This window comes from Dreissena polymorpha, chromosome 5 (genome assembly GCF_020536995.1).
Source record: "Dreissena polymorpha isolate Duluth1 chromosome 5, UMN_Dpol_1.0, whole genome shotgun sequence".
NCBI lineage: Eukaryota > Metazoa > Mollusca > Bivalvia > Myida > Dreissenidae > Dreissena > Dreissena polymorpha.
Genome location: NC_068359.1, coordinates 12,760,391 through 12,784,804, shown reverse-complemented (window position 1 = coordinate 12,784,804; position 24,414 = coordinate 12,760,391). Strand labels below are relative to the sequence as shown.

Here is a 24,414-nt window from a genome sequence, read left to right as displayed (position 1 = left end):
GTACTTGTACTAAGTGGGCATACTTAGTCCAGTAACTGACAACTGACGTACTCCAATCAGTTAAGAGGTAGGGAAAGAATGGTCATAGAAAAGATTTTGTTACCAATCCTCACACACTGTCACGTTAAATGCTTTATTTATGGAAAAGGGCTTAACATACCCGTGCATTATACCCAAAAGTACATTATCATATATACGCAAAGTTAACCTTAAGGTGCACCAGCACCAGAGAAAGTTCCAACATCATGCAGTCCTTCATTTGTTTTATTGCACAGAAAAAAAGGCCAGACAACGAGGCACACAACAAATATACATGTAGTAAACAAGATACAAAGTAACACAACAAACAAACAAAAAAAGCAAAACTGGCGTCACCCCTAGAAATGGTCATTGCAAAGCATTTGGATGTTTAAACTAGTTTTAAGGAGCTCCAAATCTCACACCAGGCCCAGAGTTATTCATCAAACAATTACATGTAGTTGTTAATATTAGAATTCAAATTATACAGCAATAAATGAGAATACTTCTCAATTTGATTAAGATTTAAATACTCAATAATTATATACAGACCAGAACTTAGCTTTCGGCAAAATGATGAAATAAAACCAAAACAAGTAAAAGCTACATTGGGTCTCTATTGGAAAGCTTTCGAGACAAAGAATCATATAGTTTAATATTTAGATAATAATCATGCAATTTAGGAAAAAATAAAACATGCATGCCCCCCATATGGGCTGTAAGTTGTAGTGGCAGCCACTGTGTGGATACGTTTCTTGTCACTGTGACCTTGACCTTTGACCTAGTGACCTGAAAATCAATAGGTGTCATCTGCCAGTCATGATCAATGTTCCTATGAAGTTTCATGATCCTAGGTGTAAGCATTCTTGAGTTATCATCCGGAAACCATTTTACTGTTTCGAGTCACTGTGACCTTGACCTTTGACCTAGTGACCTGAAAATCAAAAGGCTGGACGGACCGACCGACCGACATGTGCAAAACAATATACCCCCTCTTCTTCAAAGGGGTGCATAATAAGGCCAAGTTACAAGGCTTGGTTGTGTACATCTATCTCTAGCCCCATGTAATAATTAAAGGTTAAATTGTATTAAATAAATAAAGACTTTAAAGCCAATGTCAAATTTAAATATTACATACCACAGATTTCTGGAAAGGCAGGCAATTAGAGGTCCCATGAAGCGTTACACAGATTTCTAAAAATATAAATCATATGCCCAATATTCAAGATTGTTTAATCAATCTTGAGCCAGGGAATCTCTTAATTATATTGAAACAACTACCAGAAGCTCTGAAGTAATGTCTAATCGTTGTTCGGTTGAAGTTCTTAGTACTTCTGGGCATGAGGCTGCTTATGTGATAACTTAAATGAGTAGCTTGTAAGATATACAATATTATTATATTAAGAAGTGAAACGATAAAAGTGCCATGTAGAGAAGCAAATTCTACAGTACCATCAAGTCTACTTTTGTAGCTGGATAGCGGTAGGGATGGATCATGGATGACAAACACCTTCACCACAACGTAACCTTCCTTGGAGTTTGCCTTTGCCACTTTGAAGAATCTGGTACTGCCCAGACTAAAAATGGTTTGACATTTTCAGGCATGTGAATCTCACATTTTCTCAGGGATGCAAATTTATGACAAACAAGCAAATTCGTTGAATTGATATCCCTGCAAAATTAAATTTTGGGACAGGCGGACGGACGGACTAACAGACAGACGGACTGATGGGCAACGCTGATTCTATATCCCACCACCTTTGGCAGGGGAGAATATGGATAGTGACTCAGCTTAACAAAAATAATGCATCTTTGCTGAGTGGTATATTGTATAAGTTTGACCTAATAACTATTAACATAAGTAGTTTTGTATATCACCAGTTACCTTATTTCTGAGTGGATCTAGTTTGTGAATGTTGTTCAAGAGGACTGCCGTTCAATAAAATGCAAACAAAAGTAAAAAGCATCTGACAACCTGATTACATTTAATAGCAGTTATATGCATACTGTATATATCAAATTAAATATATTTGGTTCTGTCAAGTTTTTTGTGTGTGATTATGTGCATAAGTTTCACATACAAAAATGAAATAAATGTTTTCAAAGCTACATGCAACCTTTTAGAATTTTGTAATCAATAACTTCATAATTAATAATCACGTGTCTCCTTTCAAAGCATTGGAAAAAATTCAGTAATTGTTTTCCTATATTCAAACGGTCTTCTTAAGATTTTGTTCTCTAAATGAATTTTCCCCTGTAGAAATGAAAAATATCAAAATCTGAAAAGGACAAGACATTTGTTTGTGAAACATAATGCTCCCTACTGAGCTTTGAAGCCACATGGCAGCTATTTAAGAGAAAATTGTTACTTATTTTAGAGAAAAATGTTCAAGTCAAAGGCCCTAGGTCTCGCCAAAAATCAATACACCAGAACAAAACTCACACTTCATCTGTTAGTCATGAAAGTAGACTCATGAACCAAAGATCAGCTCAATATCTGAAAGCGTTGCGTCAATAAACTACAGAAAGCTTTTATAGAACAAATTTCTAATTTCTAGACACAGGGGCGGACTGATGGACGGACAAACAGTTCCACTGCTATCTGCCACCCTAACAGCAGCATAAAAACCCTTAGTACACAAAGTAATGTTAAAATCTGTTGTTCTTAGTAAAACAAGTTCAACCATAAATGATTAACTCACAGAAAACAAGGGACAAAATTGTCACAAAACCAGGTTTTCATTGTGAAAAAAAAATCTGATAAAGGGAGAAAACTCAAACTGAACTTTTGAAATGACCAAACAAAATTAACCCCCTTTGTAAGTTTTTTTTTTTTTTAAATCTATTTTTAGTCGTGGCGACCTTGACATTGGAGATATTGACGTGATTCTTTCGTGGGACACACCGTCCCATGATGGTGAACAAATGTGCCAAATGATTTTAAAATCTCACAATGAATGACATAGTTATGGCCAGGACAAGCTCATTTATGGCCATTTTTGACCTTTGAACTCAAAGTGTGACCTTGACCTTGGAGATATCGACGTAATTATTTCGCGCGACACACCGTCCAATGATGGTGAACAAATGTGCCAAATGATTTTAAAATCTGACGATGAACGACATAGTTATGGCTCGGACAAGCTCATTTATGGCCATTTTTGACCTTTGAACTCAAAGTGTGACCTTGACCTTGGAGATATCGACGTACTTATTTCGCGCGACACACCGTCCAATGATGGTGAACAAATGTGCCAAATGATTTTAAAATCTGACAATGAACGACATAGTTATGGCCCGGACAAGCTTATTCCGCCAGCCCGCCAGCCAGCCAGCCAGCCCGCCAGCCAGCCAGCCAGCCAGCCCGCCCGCATTCGCCAATCTAATAACCAGTTTTTTCCTTCGGAAAACCTGGTTAAAAAACTTCTGTCAATTCAAACAGTAGTATTTTTAAATACGTAATTCATAAAATTAATTGCAACATGTTTATAATGTTCAAAATGTTATGTGTGTATCAGATCAGTTTTACATGCTATTACTTTTGCTACATAATTCTTGAAAAATATCAAAATGCAACTCAGTTTCTTACCTTCCTTCATACTGAATGTCAGGCAGATCAGAGGTCAGGTAATGCTCCACAGGTAGAATCTGAGATGGAGCTATCCCAGTAAGCTGATTCCCCATCGTGCTTCAACCTTCTTATAAGTACAAATGAAATAGAAGTTTATGCTCAAACTTTTCATTCCAATTTAACAAGCCGGTCATATTCACCCTACATGTTTCACCTAAGTTTAATTGCTAAAAAAAATTGACTTAATTCCAATGTATTAAATTCCATTTTTAAACTTCTGCATCATTTAATTAGGTTAACACTACAAACTGGCAAATACCAGCATTAGACCAGACCTTCAGACACACAGTTGAAAAAAAAAGAGGAAATAAATTAAAATTTCGTAAAATTGTGAGACATAAAATGACCAGCACATCTTCCTGGTTTTGGGTTTAAGTCACAAATGACGATACAATGAGGAGGGCTAATACTATGAGAATAAGGGATACACTTAAAGCTCAAAGCATTCAAGAATGGGCTCTACACATACCAGTTATGTTTTTATTTTCAAAATCCTTTTTACACCAAATCTTTAAGCTTCATATTAATGTAAACCTCCTCCGGAAGAACTCCCTACCCCAAAAACGGCATAGCGGAAGAAACCCCCTTTCACATTTTGCACACGCGGAATAAACACTCTCACTAGTTTTGCATATGCGGAATAAACCCCCTTTCATAGCGGAACAAACCCTCCCATAATGAAATCATGAGTATGAGGGATTCAAGCTAGAATATGCACGATTTTGTCAAAGATTAATGAAATTATGTAAGATGAGTAAAACAAACGCTATCTATTCTTACGACACACGAACACTAACTCCGATCCTAAAAAAAAAGACGAATGCTTCGGTTATTGTAGGAAAATATGTACGCAATATCTTGTAGCAATCGGCTCGGGCGCTAATTTGTCTTTGCTGCATTTTATAAAATTCGTGTTAAATGTATAATTTTTCTTGTCTATTTTGTGTTATTGTAACATATTTTTTATCAATAAAGTAAAATTTAACACATAAAACTCTTATAATCTCAGTTTAACGAGTGCAAGTCAAATTCACACGAGAATCTCATCATTAACAACTTGTGAACAAACTGCCGGTACACTTCTTTAATCAGCACAATGCAGTTTGGAAATAGATTTTCACACCTTCATTTAATTATAATCAATGTCCTTTAATGTACTGGCTATTGTTTATAATGGTGAGAAGTTGTGACATGATCGGCCACTTTCATTCATTTCCGAAAAAGGGAGGTGAATTTATGTACAGTTTTTTAAATTACATTTGCTCAATTAATTTATATATTTTTATATAGCTTTTTCTCTCGTACAAGTTTCAAAATAATATTTATCATGTATATGTTTTTTTATTACAGCCATCAATTGCATAGAAGGAGATGCAGCAATGGTGGAGGCTGATGTACTTCGGCATGCGAGAGGACAGCAGCCATCCAAACAGAAGAGGAAGGCAAGGACGAATCATCAAACTACGCTGTTGACTTTGTGCCATGCAACACTAGTACACAAAGGGGGAGAAGCTAGACCATCCGCGGGTTCTTGCAGGCCATCCTATATAGCATTAGGCTATAATTGTGTGTTGTTAGGGAAGGGTGTTGTAGATTCCTTTCGCCTTTTTATGCATTAGTTTTTTTTATCATATGCTTGTTTTATCGGTAATAAATGCGTGTATTTTTTTCTTCAACTATTTGTTTATTGCTTTTATATATATGCTTGTTTGCTCTTTGTAAATAAATGAAAATACATTATTTTATATTTTTGTCTAGTTCATCCTTCAATAATACTTATTTTTCCCCAATCATAAATTTTTTTTTTTATTACCATCTTGATTAATTCTAACTACCAAGTATCTTTCAAACACGATGTTCATTGACGATAAGGATATAGTGATGTTTGAGATTCACAGCTTGAATATTTAATGTGTATCATGAAGAAATTGTAAACAAACGGCTGCTACACTTCTCTAATCAGATTTTCGCACCTACGCTTAATTATGAATTTTGTATAACAATTAGGAAGGGGGTTTATTCCGCCTGTTTGAAAACTTGAAAGCGGTTTGTTCTGTATGAAAGGGGGTTTATTCCGTGTATGCAAAATGTGAAAGGGGGTTTCTTCCGCTATGCCGTTTTTAGGAAAGGGGGTTTCTTCCGAAGGGGGTTTATTCTGGTAATTGTACTTCATTACTGAACAGAAAGCAGTGTGGGTCTCAGGGCTTTTTCAGCACTGCCTGCGCCTCCGAAAAACGGAGGCTTTCCCAAAGCAAACGGACCCGATCCCAAACCGAATTTTTTTTCTTCCCAATTTCCAAAAAAAAAAGATTAAAAAAAAAAAAAAAATATTGAAAGAAGTGTCTTCTGACATAAATGATTATTAGATTATTAATGTTCCAACTTGTCCAGCTGATGTGTATCATTTCTAAAAGCACTGCTGTGGTTGAGCAAGGACTCAGCATCATGAACCTGCTGTGCTCCCCATTACGCAGCACATTCACACAAAGCAAACTTACTCGTCTGATGCTTACCTACACCTGAATGACAAAAAAATTGAGGAGCTGTGTTATGCTTTTAAAAACAGAAATCAGAGAAAAATTATGCTGTAACTTGTGTGACTAACCAGTGTTTGTTTTGGTCAAAAATATCTGCTATAAGTTTTTGACTGTACAGTTCTTATCTCTTATTGAGTGTAACTTTAACTGAAAAACAAAATTGCAGTACTTGAATAAACGTTGAACATGCCCAATATTGCACGTGTTTATAATAGAGAAGACAAAATAACAAATGAAAACAAATTTATTTGTTAAACCACTGACAGACTTATTTAAGCATGATAAATTCACAATGTTTTCCCAAAATGAGCTGTTTCATTGAAGCAAAAATTCCCAAAATGTACAATTTTGTTGATAAAAAATTTCCATTTTGGTCAGACTCCTTTTACCAAAATAGTCATAAAAAACCTGCGGTCTGCAGGGCCCTTATTCCAAAAATAATAAACTCAACATTTTTGCTGACCAATGGTCAGCCAGCAATTTCAAGCATATTAGAGCTATATGTACCTGTATTTCAGTGTTTGTGTCAAAGGATGTTTGATTTGGAATCAGTGTGTTTTGATGGATGGCATAGTAAATGTAAGTTTAATTCAGATTGATCCGAAATTCAAAGTACCCGAATATTTAGCCACTTCAACATTTATACGCAATCGGACATTTTCTTAACTTACCTATTCTATCATAATTTGTAAGACGAAAATGTAAAGGACTTCCTATCGTATTTCAATAATATATAATAAGGTTACCAGTAACTGTTCACATATTATCTCAAAAAAGATTTAACATTCGTCGGAAAAAGTAGGAGTTGTCTGTCATGAAAACTACGACCGAACTGTCAGGTCACACACAACTAATAATCGCATAATGCTAACGATGAGCTGCAGCTGTCACCTATCGAACGACTCTAAACTCTAACACCTCATCTCCCAGACCGACTCGAACGACGATGTTCTAAAACTACGCACGTTCCCGGATCGTGTGAGAACATTCATTTCCAAAAGACACGTAATGCTTACATAGCCAGCAATTCAGTAACTCATGACGTACATCATTGGAAATATCGCCGACGATCGAGCCAATGTAATAGATGCAATGATAGCTTCGTAAAAGCTCTACCGGTTCAAGGATAAGCGAGCAAAACTTCGTGTAGCTTGTATAAAAGATTGCGGATTATGAGTGGATTTTAGATGATTTTACCTGGATATCTGGCAGGTTAGAACCGTGATTCATTAAACTGTAGAGCTATGCTATTCTGTAATGAAACAGTTATTGGCAACGCAGATCGCACTGTTATAATGTGTGATTGTGTGTTGTGCAAATGTACTAACTTCTTTATTGAAGACAATCACGTCGAAGTAACACAAGCGTGTTCTTTCTACGAAGTTTATTCTAAGACAGCTGATGACATGCAGCTAACGCATGGTATTCACGTGCGTGGATATTTATAAACGTGCACGTGGTAAATATATTGCGTCCACATCTCTTGCATAAAAATATACTGCATTGTGGTTCAATGATGCAGATGCATATATACAGGCAATAGCTAATTGACATACCCAAGGGTTACGCATAACATAGATGCAGACAGCCCGAACATTCAGTCTTTGTATTTATTGCTTGGGGTAACATCTTTATTAGTAGTTGTAGAGTTAAGCTTCATTAGAATGCTTTTAAATATATAACCTCACACTTGTGTTGTTATTAAGTCATTTGACTATATACATTTGTATTACAAACCTGTACACTACAACAAGATAACATTAGAACAATTGTAAAACTAACAGTCATAGTACGATGTTTTGCATACATATCCAATAACGCAATCAAAATAATAATAAAACAATTGATATAAATCATATTATCAAATTAACTTTTGCGCGTCAATACTTATAGTAATATGTTCGACAAGGTTGCTACTGCGAGTTATCAGCAAACTTAAGTATTCAGTTACAGGTATTTGCATATCCTCTGATCATCACTGTAAAGATGAATTTGTTCTCAACTCTTGATATTTGTGTTTAATAAAGGCTTATCAAGTTGAAGACTTCGGTCTCATAAGTGAATTCACGAGATTATGTTTTGCGTAACACGGTAACGGCGATACATTCCGCCGTTCATAGTTTGTGCGCTTTACAGGACCGTTCATTGTGAATCTTTAATATTGACTTTTTCTTTTAATCAAATTTAACAATGTTGAATTCGAACATATTCATCGACTTTCAGTTTTGGCAATAGTTTTGAATACCTATCCTATAAATGCACTCATATTGTATTCTTCCCTATACAGTTTAATTGTATATCATTGCATTGTTCATATCACATTTCCCATGCACGTGTGTGAACTTTCTAGTATTTTCAGAGCATAAGAAATGACAGAAAATTTGCCCATTAAATAGAGGGAATAACATTTTACTCCCAAAATTGTTGTGTTATTTATCACGTGAGGCTAAGCATACAAAATGCCGAAACTTGCTTACGAGTATTTTTATGCGTCGAGCCGCATATCTTTCAATTCATGCCGAGCCTGTATAAAACAACAGTATGACTTGATTTCGAATAATAGCGCAAACATCCAAAGATTTACTTATTTTAACGCTTACTTACGTGAAATAAAACATCGGGGACCATTGTATCAGGTAGAAATCATCGTAGGGACATGGTGTGTATAAATAGTCAAATTTCAAACTTGCATACGTAGATATAAATGATGCCACATCAAATCATATGATTGTATAGGTCCTCATATAGCATTTTATGTATCTATCATTAGTTTCTTAAGTATTAAGAAATACGTGGTATATTAGCATTTCATTATGACGCGGTTTTCTTTTCGCACATGCAAATCACACATTAATTTTGGTTTGTCAATAAAACATCAAATTGCGATCCATATGGATGGAGAATAAGTGTCAGACTGTGTTATTAAAAGCAAACGGACACACTTCGGTAACATATTCTGACTTTGATTGACTTTGTGCAGACAGGCTGTCCGACTATTGGCCGTGCTCTCCTGCGTCGGAGATGGAATGTATGTCGTTTAAAGAAAGTACACACTTTTCGTACTGGAACGCTGGCTTATGCAAAATCCAATTATTTCATGTGTTTGTATTTCAATAAATTAATATATCACATGACTTTCGTAAATATATCAGGGTAGGGAACAAATAGGAATAGCAATAATTACACTTTATGACACATATTGGAGCACATGATTCAATATGAAAATAATCGTTTAATTTTAGAACACAGCCTTCAAGTAGGAGCGAATAGGCTGATAAAAAGGGACAGGAAGTCACACACTAATTATTTTAGCGTTCAGTGTAAATCGGAGGCACACGCTATTTATTTATGTATCGATATACGATAGTTTCATGCTCAAAATTCGGTTAGCATCGTTTTAAAAAAAAATAAAGTTTTCCTTTAATATTTTATTATGCTCACCCCAAAAAAATTGGGGGGGGGGGAGCATATAGTCCTCGCTTCGGCCGTCCGTCCGTGCGTCCGTCCGTCTTTCCGTCCATCCGTCCGTCCGTGCACAATTTTTGTCCGGGATATTTCTCAGCAACTAATGACCGGAATTCAATGAAACTTTATGGGAAGCTTCACTACCAAGAGGAGATGTGCATATAATCAGCGGGTTCTGGTCGGATGATTTTTCACAGATTTATGGCCCTTTGAAATTTTCCATTAACTGTACATATAGTGCAATTCTTGTCCGGGCTATTTCTTAGCAACTAATGACCGGAATTCAATGAACCTGTATGGGAAGCTTCACTACCAAGAGGAGATGTGCATATTATCAGTCAGTTCTGGTCGGATGATTTTTCACAGAGTTATGGCCCTTTGAAGTTTTCCATTAACTGTACATATAGTGCAATTATTGTCCGGGCTATTTCTCAGCAACTAATGACCGGAATTTAATGAAACTTTATGAGAAGCTTCATTATCAAGAGGAGATGTGCATATTATCAGCCGGTTTTGGCCGGATGATTTTTCACAGAGTTATGGCCTTTTGAAATTTTCCATTAACTGTACATATAGTGCAATTCTTGTCTGGGCTATTTCTCAGCAACTAATGACCGGAATTCAATGAAACTTTATGGGAAGCTTCACTACCAAGAGGAGATATGCATATTATCAGCGGGTTCTTGTCGGATGATTTTTCACAGAGTTATGGCCCTTTGAAATTTTCTATAAAAAAGTATTGTCCCCCCCCCCCACTACTGTGCCCTCAAGACGTTTCCCTTTATCTGAATATATAGTGCAATATTGTGACAAAACAAAACTTTGGGGAGCATCACCCGTCTCCGACGGTTTCTTGTTTTAACTATCCAATGTAGAGTATCTACCGGCGGGAAAATGTCTAAAACATTTTATTGGCCGTTCTTAAGGTCAGGAAAGGTGAAAAGTAAATGCATCTCAAAAAAGAGGTGGCGCCAAGTATTTCAGGCCGTGCTGGGGGACGATACAGGCTTGTCATGCACTACGTTCCGTTTGGGTGAATAACACATCTACCACGTCACAACATCCGCAAGCTTGAATCCAAGTAGACCGTGCTAAATGAATGTAGGATTGTTTTGAAACGGCGTACAAAAAGTTGTTTGTTTCCTGTAACCCGATCGACGTTTTTTTTTTTTGCGATAACCCTTAACTTCATTTTCGTATTTCAGGCAGAGTTTTCGATAATTTTGCTGAATGCACAAAATAACTATAAAGTTTGTTGTTATTTTTGCACCATTCGTTCATATTAAGACAATTAACTTTGCTTTAATTATAACATTAACTAAAGAAATAATGTGAAAGAGGTTTGAAATTGTTCTGCGTGCAATTTTATGTTCTGGATTAAATGAAAATCTTTAAAAAGTTAAACGATTTTTTAGCCGACCTACATACCCATTATTTTGGCGATGTTAACAGGTGGAAACAAACGACTTCTATTAGGCCTTAGGTAAAATAGATAGTTAACAAAATACGAAAACGTATGGTAGGTTGGCTTTATAACGTGTTTGTATAACTGCAGTTTAGTAACGATACGACTTGGATAAATTCAGTGCGTAAGTTGATGTATTTTATTTGAAAAAGCATGAACTTTTATTGAACTTGATTTTATAAATTAATTTTAAGGTGTTGAATGGTAGCATTTATCGGTACTGAATTTAAATCAGACATATACTATGCATGAAAATCATTATTGTTTCTTTGAGTGGCTTAGCTCTGACGACGGAAATTTAAATTTAAATCAATTTTTGCAACAAATGGATGTGGTTAATCGACAAATCATTTTTTTGTATACATATGCGAATATGTTATACTTTTCCGTTTAAACAAATGTTAAATTAAATTAAAACAATAGTTATATATATGCTAGCTACAGGAGCTTCAAATTTGCAACGAGTGCTTTCGTTATTGTTTCAATAAACCATATTAATAATACATGGTATAAAACCCTTGATAGTTGATTTTAAGTATGACAGTGTGAGTGTGATGATGTAAACAATGCCATAAATGAATATGTTTTATGAGTGATACAACATTTCTTTACGCCATGTTAATTTTCTTTCAATTCTATAACAATTATTTAACCGTCCCATGCACAACTTAACTTTCGAATGTTTACACCACAAGTGTCACGTAGAGTTCAAGATTTAAAACATTTTTTGGAAAACAAGATGCAACTACGATATGTTCTAATCAGTTATTTTACACACATTAATGTCAACGGAGTGTATGCGGCAGTCATAATTTTTAAATGTTGATGTTTTTTGCTAGTCGGGTTATTGTTTAGCCTTTTAGCACAAGAGTGAATGTGATGGGAGTAAATACATGAGGGGTAAATATGGGCAAACTTATACTTAGCTATTAGAATTGGATTACAATAACGGATCGCCAAATAATGCCTATGTAGTGATTTTTTTATATGGCATTTTAATGCAAATACAACTTTTTCATGTTCGATCATTGTTGTTTTAATTGTTTTCTTTGATTAAAAAAAAAGCAACAATTGATCCATGACCTGTAATTTCCAAAATGACCATTTCTGCATGAAATCCCGACACTCAGTCATGAACGACCGGCACTCTGTTATGAACGGTCGACATTCAAATTTAAATAATCGACACTTTGTAATGAATGTCCGACAAACTGTAATAAACGATCGTCAGTCTGTTATGAAATATCGACACTCTGTTTTGAATGGCCGACACTCTATTATGAATGACTGACTGACATTTTTTTTATAACGCTTTACATTTTGTTTTGAATGCCCGAAACTCTTTAATGGAAGCCCAAAACGCTGTTATTCGTGCTTTTCATTATATTATTCATGTCCGGAACTTTGTTATGCATGCCCGACACTCTGAAATGAGTGCACTACACAATGTTATTTAATCCCGACACACAGTTTTTACGTTCAACACTCTGTTATGAATTGCCGACACTCTGTTATGAATTGTCGACACTCTGTTATGAATGGCCGACACTCTGTAATGCAATGCCGATACTCTGGTATGAATGGCATACATTCTGGTATGAATGTCACACACTCCGCTATGAATGTCACACACTCTGGTATGAATGTCACACACTCTGTTATGAATGGCCGACACTCTGTAATGCAATGCCGACACTCTGGTATGAATGTCATACATTCTGGTATGAATGTCACACACTCTGGTATGAATATCACAAGCTCTGTTATGAATGTAACACACTCCGTTATGAATGTCACACACTGTGTTATGAATGTCACACACTCTGTTATAAATGGAACACACTCTGTTATGATTGTCACACACTCTTTTATGAATGTCATACACTCTGTTATGAGTGTCGGACACTCTATTATGAATGTCACACTCTGTTATGAATGTCACACACTCTGTTATAAATGCCGGACACTCTGTTATGAATGTCATACACTCGGTAATGAATGTCATACATTCTGTTTTGAATGTCACAGACTCTGTTATGAATGTCACACACTCTGTTACGAATGCCGGACACTCTTTAATGAATGCCACACACTCTGTTATGCAATGCCGACACTCTGGTATGAATGTCACACACTCTGGTATGAATGTCACACACTCTGTTATGAATGTCACACACTCTTTAATGAATGCCACACACTCTGCTATGAATGTCACACACTCTGCTATGAATGCCGGACACTCTGTTATGAATGTCACACACTCTGCTATGAATGTCACACACTCTGTTATGAATGCCTGACACTCTGTTATGAATGTCTGACATTCTGTTATGAATGCCGGAGACTATGTTATGAATACCACACACTCTGCTATGAATGTCACACACTCTGTTATGAATGGCACACACTCTGTTATGAATGTCACATATTCTGTTATGAATGCCGGACACTCTGTTATGAACGCCACACACTCGGTTATGCAATGCCGACACTCTGGTTTGAATGTCACACACTCTTTTATGAATGTCACACACTCTGTTATGAATGTCTCACACTCTGCTATGAATGTCACACACTCCTTTCCGGGTTTTAAAATCTGTTGTGAAATACGAAATCCAATACAATTGTGCGTTATTCAGTTTGGATGATTCGACGTATAGTATGCTAGTAGTTATAAATTACAATTATAGTATATTATTCTAGGTAATGGACACGAAACGGTATAATGATTAGTATGGCTGTTTACATGGATTATCGTGCTCTAAAAGAGCGGCCTTTCGTTTTCATATTTGTTATAACCAATAATACTAAACAATACCCTTAAAAAGCATTTAAACCGATCGGGAATGATAACGGGCCAACCTCGAGTAGTAAGCCTTTACGTCAATACGGTCATGCAATGTCAGAACGAGAGTCATGAATTACGAAATTAAATAATGTATCAGTTTATCAAATCCACTTTTCTATTACCATATATGTTTATATACATTATAAATTCAGCGCAAGTTATGACAAACATGCTTACTTTATAGCTAACCTCAGCACGAAGTGATCATCCTGTGTCCGGTTTCCGCCGTACGCACGTCGTGTTTCGAAAACGTTGAACTCATTACCGTACTGGAGGCCTCGCTTTTCATCCAATGTGGACGAAACTTTCTAAAACTGTTTGTCTTGAAAATATCTAGTCTGAATTCGAATGCGAGTCACATGCGTCCAAAAACTAGGGCACCTGGTAAAATCCAAGAAAAAAATGCTCTCTCAGTACGATGATGACAGTACGATATAAGTTGTAGTATAATTTTACTATCGCATTCTCGTTATCGTTCTGTCGTGTTATCGCGTTATCATCATCGTATTGTTCCGTTATGGTCGTCGTACTGTTGTGTTACCATCATCGTTGTATCGCCTTGCGGTGGCCATGCACATGGAAGCTTTTTCTCATCACGTAGGTATGTTCACTATGCATACATGCACAGAGGCCATGTCAATATAGTTGGACGTTGCATCATATCCATGCTACCTTATTTTCCGGCGCCGTATTTTCGTTAATGTCTATAATACAGCATCAAATATTATTGAAATGAGTTACATACAATGATTATTATGCTTTTAACCCTAACTCTCCTTTTGAAACCCTCTTAAAGATTTGTTAACACTGCCCAATACTTGTATGCTGTAAAAGAACTTCCAACACTAAAAAGTGCCGTACGAAGGTTCATTACACTAGGAAGACCCAACTTTTTAGCATCTAAAAATCGTTTAAAGATGTCATCTTTTTTTACGGATGATCTCGATTCAGGATCAGATTGATTCGGTATGCGTTAATTTGCATAATGTATGCAAGCTATCCCAGAAATCTGCGGCTACCGTCATCGAATTCCGAAATTCAACTGTGTTTAAAATTAAAATTAGCATTTTGTAGCTCGTTAAATCAATGTAACAACACACAATATTGCGTTGAAATTTTGGCTATTGCTATGAGGAACACGTATTTTGTTATGAGCAATTTTGTTCATTTAAGGATCTTAAGAAGTTGTCCTTTGTAAAGAAAAAAAACAATACACAGATTGTGTCTTTTTTGCTCCAGATATACATTGACCGTTCTGTGACCTTTACTACTTCCCGACAACGACGACGATATGCCGGAAGCGAAGGCGGGTGCCCGACGGGCGGTGCTGATCTCCGCCGTGGCTGCGGTGCTCCTGTTGGGTCTGCTGATAGCGCTCATAGTGGTGGTAGCACGAAAGGACAAGGGTGTGTATAGCACGGTGTTCCGTTTTTTTTTAATGTATGAGGACCTTCCACGCCGAGGCTGTATTATGTGAGAACCAGTTTGTCCAAGCACTCCTACCTAATTAAATGAAGTAGACTCACGAAAACTTATTTAATTAAGGTGTGGTATTGGGGGCAACCGGAGAACCCGGGAAACCCCCACATGTCCGGTAGGGCAACTTCTTACCATGCTCATATGCGCCGGGAGCGGGGTTCGAACCCGAATCACCTAGGTGAGACGCGCTTGAACCAACCAATGAGCCATAATACGGACGGACATTCCGCAAGGGTCACTTAATTCGAATTTTCGAACTCATTGTCACAAGCTTACCCATATATTTAGACGTAACGTGTGAATTACAAGCTATTATTTGCTTGTGAACGTGAAAGCATGATATGACGTGGTGAGTTACACTGCGAGATTGCGAAATTAACATCGCGATATCAAATCGTACAGTACGGTGCTTCTGCATAGGTTTTTTAGCTCTACTGGCCGAAGGCCTGAAGAGCTTATGTCGTGGCGTGGTTTCCGTCGTGCGTGCGTTAGACTTTTTCATGCTTACGCGATAAAGTCCACAGTTTTCATCCGATTATTTTCAAACTTGTTCAGTGTCATTATATTAATGAGGACTCGAACCGTTTTTTTATGTGATAAAGTCCATAATTTTCATCGGATTCTTGACAAACTTGCACAGTGTCTTTGTATCAATGAGGACTCCTACCCTTTTTATGCCCCCCCCCCCCTTTCGAAGAAGAGGGGGTATATTGTTTAGCACATGTCGGTCGGTCCGTCCGTCCACCAGATGGTTTCCGGATGATAACTCAAGAACGCTTAGGCCCAGGATCATTACACTTCATAGGTACATTGATCATGGCTGGCAGATGACCCCTATTGATTTTCAGGTCACTAGGTCAAAGGTCATGGTCACAGTCACTCGAAATAGTAAAATGGTTTCCGGATGATAACTCAAGAATGCTTAGGCCTATGATCATGAAACTTCATAGGTACATTGATTACAACTGGCAGATGACCTCTATTGATTTTCAGGTCACTAGGTCAAAGGTCAATGTCACACTGACTCAAAACAGTTAAATGTTTTCCGGATGGTAACTCAAGAATGCTTAGGCCTAGGATCATGAAACTTCAGGGATACATTGATCATGACTGGCAGATGATCCTTATTGATTTTCAGGTCACTAGGTCTAAGGTCAAGGTCACAGTGACTCGAAACAGTAAAATGGTTTCCTGATGATAAACCAAGAATAATTAGGCATAGGATCATGAAACTTCATTCATCATGACTAGCAGATGACCCCTATTGATTTTAAGGTCACTAGGTCAAAGGTCAAGGTCACAGTGACAAAAACGTATTCACTCAATGGCTGCCACTACAACGGACAGCCCATATGGGGGCACGCATGTTTTACAAATAGCCCTTGTTTAAAAAGAGCAATATCGAAGCAATATGTCCAGAATGACTTCCCCTTCAATATGTGACACAATTGAAATTCCGCTTGTTTACGCAATTAATACCAGTTTTCATCCAATGAGGACTTGAACCCTATTGAATATGACCAGTATCGGAGAAATAAGTACACAATAATGTCCCCTTGAATTTAAGAAAATTCTCCTTGTTTGCGCGATTAAGTACACAATTTCCATATTATCCTTTCAAAACTTGCACAGTGTTTATAGCAGCAGAGCGATTCAGGCCCTCGATGGCCTCTTGTTTGAGCATGTAATTCCAACGGTCAAAAATGCGGAAACGCGATGCGAGGTTTATAAAACTAATTACAATTCCGATACTGCATGAAGACTTTACAAAAACACTAATATGCTTCGTAATAAAGTAAACAGCTTCAAACCAAGGCACCAATGCTCAAATTCTATGCGGCAGAATCCAGATGAAAACACTTCGAACCATTCAACTTTGAGCACAGCGAATCAGTGTTTGTTTACTTCCCCTTGTCTGGAGAACATTCGAATCTACATATGAAGAGTATTCATTAAGCCTAAACACATCTAACAACATATGAAACACACAAACCAAATCCATGGCATGTGTTTGTTTCGTGTTTTTTAATTATAAATATTTCATAACTGTTACAGTTTTTAACACATCGATACAAATATTAATAAGCCACGTTCTGGGAAAATGGGGTTTATGCATTTGCATTGGAAATGTTGTCCGAAAAAGGCGAATCAGGGACGTAACTTTCCGCTTACATGTTCCTGTGAAAGAAGTCTCTTCTAAACACGGTAACCTAGTCTAGGCGGAAAGTGTCGTCCCTGATAAGTGGGAGGCTGAAAACTACAACGGGCGAGGCATGGGATGGTTTTGCGCAAGGGGGGTTAGAGGGTTAGGGTAAGGGTTAGTGTTAGGGGTCGGGTTAGGGTTTGGGTTAGCCTAAACCCAACCCTAACCCTAACCCGACCCCTAACCCTAACCCTTACCATAACCCTTTTTTGGGGTTATCACCCCTGACCATGCCTCGCCCGTTGTAGTTTTCCGCCTCCCCTGATAAGTCTGTGCAGACGGCAAGACTCATCTTGGACGACACTGTATCCAGAGTCCTTATCCCTGAAAGCGGCTAAAATATTAACCCATTAATTATTTTATGCCAGTGGACTCTCCCATCCTTCTAAATTGGATCAATTATTTTCCAAAATTAGGGATGTCTAGTATATTATTTATTTCTATATTTAAAAAAATTCATACAAAAATTCCTTTAGGCAAACAGCGCAGACCCTGATGAGACGCCGCATTATGCGGCGTCTCATTTGTGTCTACGCTGTTTGCCAAGGCCTTTTTTCTAGACGCTAAGCATAAATGGGTTAATGTACATGTATACTGGAAGTGTCCATCAAATCGTGATTTGATCTCGTTTCCAGACCCTACACCCCCGTTGCCACCCACACCTGTCGTCAAAACTGACACGGAGACGTTTATTGACGTGTCAGATGGACTGACGTTGCAATGGTACAGTGGAGCTATCGCGGTCAAGGGCGACTTGACGAACCTAGCTGGAAGTGAGTTACTACCGTCAACTTCTTTTTCGATTGTTTCGGTAAAGTAAAGGGATGTGAAAGCAATAAATAGTACTAGCAGATAAACGTTGCTACCGTCTGCTTGTCTTTAATATCAAGGAAGTGATTGGTTACCTGTGCAGTACATCACATGACAAGCAATAAAATATACAAGTTCACATTTCCTATTTACAGGCGTGTATTCTAACACGATACTGAGCGTTAAGTTTAAAAATCAAAATGACCCAAGTAAACTACCGTATTAAAACAACGCAAAAAGTAGTATAAGGAAAATAAAAGTAAGTTATAATTAGGATTTAAAACAGATTTGTCAGATTGTGTTAGAATTAAGCGCAATTTCCACATAATCTTTGTTTATCGGCCAATAAACGACTCTTTGTCGTTCAAATGCGTGCCTTTTAACCACGCTATTGGGCTAACGAAGTACTCTTGATTTGATGCCGAAGTATCTACGAAAACCAAATTTCTGCTGCCTATAAAACAAATTGACCAATCAACAATGAGATAAACTTTAGTTATTATTTTTCATTATGTAACATTTTAGACAATTACAATGTTGCCAATCTTCCGGTCCGGAAGTCGCCCACAGGGGTCCTTGTCATCAGAAACACATCAATTGCCGTCGCTGATTCCATGGAAACGACAAAAATGTCGAAACTCGTATTGAAGCTCAATATGATGTCACCGTCGAGTGATGACGTCACGACTGCATTAAACGCGTTTATGATTAGTGGTAATCCGAATGTGATCATCGTCTCCCTTCCGTATCGCAGCGCCGGCGATAGGATCGAGTTCCTTAAGTGAGTTTTAAACTTTATCAATATATTTTAACGGGAACATGATGATTGCGCAGCTACGCGCATAGATTTCACTCGTTCCGAGTGTGGTCCTTATCAAATGTCTGCCGTCATTGTATACGATTTGATGATAGTTAATCCATATAAAAGTGTTCTTTTATTATTTAAAGTTTTTTTAATTTTAGATAACATTGTCTTGGTATTATATAATCAAAATAAATAGCCTAATATTAAAGACATATAGCACTTGTTTGCATGAATTAAGAAACTCGTTACAGACTAGAAATCCCTTCAGATCTGGACGGATTTACATTGTGAATACTACTGTTGACCCGCAATGTTTATAACATTTAGGTCGATGGTGGCTCGGCGCAATATTATGCATTGCAAATTGATTTCACAAAATCGTGATATATTTTTGCTTTGGCAATTGTTGAGTTAGAGAGTCAACTATAAAACTTGAAAAAGGATAGAATCGGGCCCTTTCTTGTTTGCCCATTTTTGATTAACTGTGCCCTCAGAAGGATTTGTATGACACTTTCCCCAAATGTTGCACATGGATGTCAAGGTAACATTGAAATGTCAAAGGCATGACGCCGGGGGGAAGTAGTTGTCCTTTGACATGCCTGTACATGCATGCGTGATTTTAATTGATCGTGTGGCATTTACGTAATCCGCGCATTTCTTTTATGAATGCAAAACTTCCAACACAAACACGCAATATAAATGTATCTTTGTTTTCAGAGCGATCAACGCGATCAAGGCACACGCGTTGTACAACAGAGTTATATTGAGCATCGACCTTACTTCTCACTGCTGCCAAACTGGCATCGGACCTGGGACCCTTGACGTTGTATCTGAGCTCCATGGGCTGTTCGATGCGCCGGTGATGATTGAAATCGACGAACGCAGCCTTGCTGCGTTTTGGGACACATTGCGACCTTTTGTACGGCAAAACGAGATGATGACGATGATAATAACATTCGTGAGCGGAAGCGGAAATGACCAAGCAGTTTTGAACGGAGTCCTTACCGCCAGAAACGATATCGAGGTTAGTAAGCTGATGTACGACCTCGGTGCTCATGACGCAGCGTTTAGGAGGCTTGCCGTGACAGCCGGAAGTCCAATTATCTACTTCAACGTATCGCGACGAGATGCAGGGAGCGTCGTTTGGAGTCACAATACAGACACATGGGAGCTGCTAAATGCGGCTACTTCAGGTAATTCTTTAACTTAATGCAGTTTTATGTCATTCCCATAACTACGTTTTGTATCCCCGTACGTAGAATCTGTTAAACGTTCGTTCGTTGCAGCTATTCCCAGACTTAATGGTCTCATAATCTTCTTCAGTGTCATTAGGTTTCTCCAACTCAGCGTTACTTTTTTGTACCTCGGCAACATGTTCTTTTTAGCCTGTGTCGTGAGCAGCAGCGAACATTTACTTTGCAAGGAGATTGTCTCCTCGCTGCGGTTACTTCGCTTATAAATAACGGATGTGAGGAGTGTAGTTGTTTTCTAGCAGTCGACTCGCTTGCATGTGTCTGATCTGTGTGTCTGCTTTTTTTAGATAAAAACGCAAATCATATAGCTTTTAATATACCTGTTAATATGTTATACTCGCGAACATCGATACGTTTTCCAATATCTATCACTATTGTCACTTTATAAATAACTAAATGTCTAAACATGTTCTCGTTTGTGCCATCACACTTATTCAGTGTGATGTGGTATTTAAACAGAATTAGGAATTATATGCCACGAATTTCGATTGCTTTGTGCATTTCTACAAACAGGTTGTAAGTTTGACATATTATAGAACGAAGCGATCTCGACACTACACTAAGCAGAACATACTGCGATGATCCTGCCTCGTACAAGTGTGGTGGCCAATAGCCATAAATGCATCTTCCAAACACAGCACATGACATTTTGTCCGCTTCAGGGAATGTGATGATGATTGAAGGCGACATTCGGTTCGACAACAACACCAAGGTTCCCATCATGGCGCATGACAAGGGTGAAAACAACAACCTCACGTTCGCACAGTGGCTCGACGAGATTATCAAGGTAGACGATGCTATACAATTTTAACCCTTTAACGATCAGAACATCACGTTGACGCGTTTGAAGTCCCCTACGAAATTAAATTAAATGTAAGACATTTCTTACTAGGTTCAAATTTATAGGGCCTTATTTTCAACCATATGGTACTGATGACCAGCAAGCAGCATAACTCTTAACAGACTGCAAGGTACTCGTAGGCTGTTCTAGTTTTATGCTGATTGCATTGCATACAGCAATTAACAGTTTGCCTCTGAGTGGGAAAGGGTTAAAAGTATTGCTAATTATAATATCCACTAAGAACCTCATGGAAAAATACACTAAAAGAATATGATTGCACAGTTAAGTCACACGCGTTAATCAATAATTACCACCAAACAGAGATATGTTTTTCTATTTCATTCATTTCATAGTTAATTATCGAAAATACATTATTAAACTACAATCATTGAAAACATAATTCTATTATCGCAATTGCAACTTTTATTGTAAGAGGACTTCATCATATACTAGCTCTTTGATATTGTAATAGCGTCTTTATTATATCCGGGTCCGATGTTCACATTGAAGGTGCTGAATCAGTATCATTTTCGAAACGTGTTGATAAAATTCGAAAAATCAACAACAACAAAATGCATCTCCACCGGCATAATTGACAATTTGAAAACACACACACGATAGATCATTGAAGCGAGAATGTCTGACTTTCTATATATTTAAAATGTTAAATGCCCGCTTTTACAATTTAAAAAATACACACACGATAGATCTTTGAAGCGATAATGTCTGACTTTCAATATATTTAAAATGTTAAATGCCCGCTTTTACAATTGTAATATAATATAAAATATACATGTAACGTTATCCAACAAAAAGTTATGTGAATTTGTAGCAATGTCCATTTATACAAGACATACCAATAGAAAATATGATTTTACTGTATAGAGGTTTTCGATAATTAAAGTTAGCATATAGGGTAAAAATAACATCAAAATAACAGATAGATAAGTCAGCACGGCTTGGATTATATAGAACTAAATTGTTTCGTTTGATTTAAATTTTATCATAAACCTTATGTTGATGTTTTTATATTTATTTATTATGTTTTTATTTTATCTTTTAAGGTCAACAAGGGTATGAAATTCGACTTCAAAGAACTCGAGGCGGTTGTCCCTGCGCTGCAAATCGCAGCCAGTAAAAGAAACCACATTAAGGGTCCGGTCTGGCTGAACGCTGACCTCTTACAGGTCACAATATACTGATAGTTTTCTCATAGAATTCCATTTAAAAGCGACGATTTTATTCACACAAAAAATCAACATTTTGCACATAGATACCCCCATAACCAAACTTTTTCTTAAAATGCATTCTAGGCTAAAACGATTTCAGCAACAACAAATGTAATTTACAAAGCAACAAATAACTCCATTCAAATCAAAATCGACTGTTATCGCATCTTGTATTTTTTGCCGTTGTCTGGTAGAGTATATTTTAGTGATTTAGTGGTGAACGCCTATGTTGACCATATTAATATAAACTAAAGATAAAGCCAGAACGTCTGTCTTAAGTGTAAAACATACATTCGAGTAAAATGTTGATTTATTTAGACATTACAACACTGTGTGACTGGATTATTCAGTATAATGTAACATTACAGGGACCCAATGCCCCTGCCCCTCCGGCATTCGTGCGACACATGTTTCTGAACGTCACTGAACTATTTCCGGACGCCACTTTCTCTATCGGCTGGACCACTGTCGCTAAAACTAAAAACACGACGCTGAAATACACACAGGCAATGGTTCAGGAAATGCACGAGTTTTGCAAGAACATCGATCGACCAATCACGTTCCCCGTACGAGCGGAGCAGTTTAGAGAATCTTTGGACGAATTTCATTGGCTGTTGTCGCAGTCACGTGCCTACACGCTCACCGTCTGGACGGCGGCTAATGATGACGTCACGAAGACCGATATGGAGTTCATGAAGGGGCAGTTCGAGATATCACGTGTCTACTTCGACCTTCCCGAGAATCTCCGACCGTGATGATTGTGTGTTCAATAGACTTGTATCTGCGAAGACGTGTATAACTTGTATATCACTACGTAGATCAAGGTTATGATTTAAAGTTATTCGGCGTTATTGGCTAATCCAGATTTTGACCTTTGTTTACTTTTGTTCATTTTCACAAAATATCGAGGAATTTCCGGCCAAATAGGCCCGAGTGAATAAATGGAGTTTTGCATTTGTTAAAAATACGAAAACTGAGCAGAACAGAAGAACGTTCAGTTTTTTTAATAGGTAACATATGATCCAGTTAAAGTATGCTTGACGATCTATTATGTGTAGTATAGCGTACAGGATGTTCACAGTTGGGAAATACAAACTTTTGTATACAGACATTTTACAATTCATTGAATGTACTTACTACTTATTTGAAACGCTCTCGATTACGTTTACTATGCTTGTACTAGTACTTGGTGTCTTTGGAGGAGATCTACAGAACGCTCCCACAGTGGGGATCGAACTCGTGACCTCCCGGTCGCTAGGCGGACACCGTGTTTATTACACCACGGCGACCTTTTGATGCATACATTTTGATACAACACGTATACAACTGTTTGGTTCCGAGACGTACACTAGTTTGTCGGTATCTGCGTTTTGTTAATCATTTTGTTAATCATGTATTTGTGTTGTTCCTATAAATATACTAACACAATTCACTTTCACTTTAAATATAAAACATTATAAAAGTGTTCATTTATCAATGCTAATTGCACTGCATGCTATTGTGATATGTGCACAGTTACATTAAACGCAGAAGATTCCATTGCACTGCGTTTCATTAAATTATCACGTACCTTTAAATATGTATTTCAAGTTTATGGACACATTGGAGTCAGACTAAGATTTCTTGTATACCCAATGAAAAAATATGACATTTCTGCAGTGATATAAGAGCAGTGAAAATAAACAAATTGTTATTTTCAACGGAAAAAATAACAAATTTTCGGAAATACTTTTTCTAATTTTAGATTATCATATCAAGATTATCATAATTTTTGTATGATCACAAGTGAATTAAAATCGGTATTCCATCGAATCCAACACATTTTCTTTT

General features: G+C 37.3%; 2 protein-coding genes across 8 annotated transcripts in view; one reads left to right on the top strand and one right to left on the bottom strand.

Annotated features, from left to right (window-relative positions):
• Positions 1-7,049, bottom strand: part of LOC127881212 (phosphoinositide 3-kinase regulatory subunit 4-like) — a 56,348-nt gene extending 49,299 nt beyond the window's left edge. Inside the window, exons 1-4 of one of the 4 annotated variants that reach the window (XM_052428936.1) lie at positions 6,933-7,049; positions 3,608-3,716; positions 1,471-1,595; positions 1,157-1,212 (exon numbers count right to left, since the gene is read on the bottom strand). In XM_052428936.1, coding sequence (XP_052284896.1) covers positions 1,157-1,212; positions 1,471-1,595; positions 3,608-3,702 — 276 coding nt within the window. In that variant the 5' untranslated portion in view covers positions 3,703-3,716; positions 6,933-7,049. Of the gene's footprint in view, positions 1-1,156; positions 1,213-1,470; positions 1,596-3,607; positions 3,717-6,857 lie in introns of all 4 variants that reach the window. The other 3 variants (XM_052428935.1, XM_052428937.1, XM_052428938.1) reach the window with 3 other exon arrangements.
• Positions 7,050-7,070: 21 nt separating this feature from the next.
• LOC127881214 (protein FAM151A-like) lies at positions 7,071-24,123 on the top strand. 4 transcript variants are annotated; one of them, XM_052428939.1, is made up of 8 exons: positions 7,071-7,398; positions 15,204-15,370; positions 18,282-18,419; positions 18,982-19,237; positions 19,979-20,454; positions 21,177-21,301; positions 22,420-22,542; positions 22,953-24,123. In XM_052428939.1, exons 2-8 carry the CDS (start codon positions 15,256-15,258, stop codon positions 23,337-23,339), a joined length of 1,620 nt encoding a protein of 539 aa, XP_052284899.1. In that variant the 5' UTR covers positions 7,071-7,398; positions 15,204-15,255; the 3' UTR covers positions 23,340-24,123. The 4 variants fall into 4 exon arrangements, with proteins under 4 accessions (XP_052284899.1, XP_052284900.1, XP_052284901.1 ...); XM_052428940.1 differs by lacking the exon at positions 7,071-7,398 and adding an exon at positions 10,970-11,240; XM_052428941.1 differs by lacking the exon at positions 7,071-7,398 and adding an exon at positions 11,135-11,236.
• Positions 24,124-24,414: the final 291 nt, after the last annotated feature.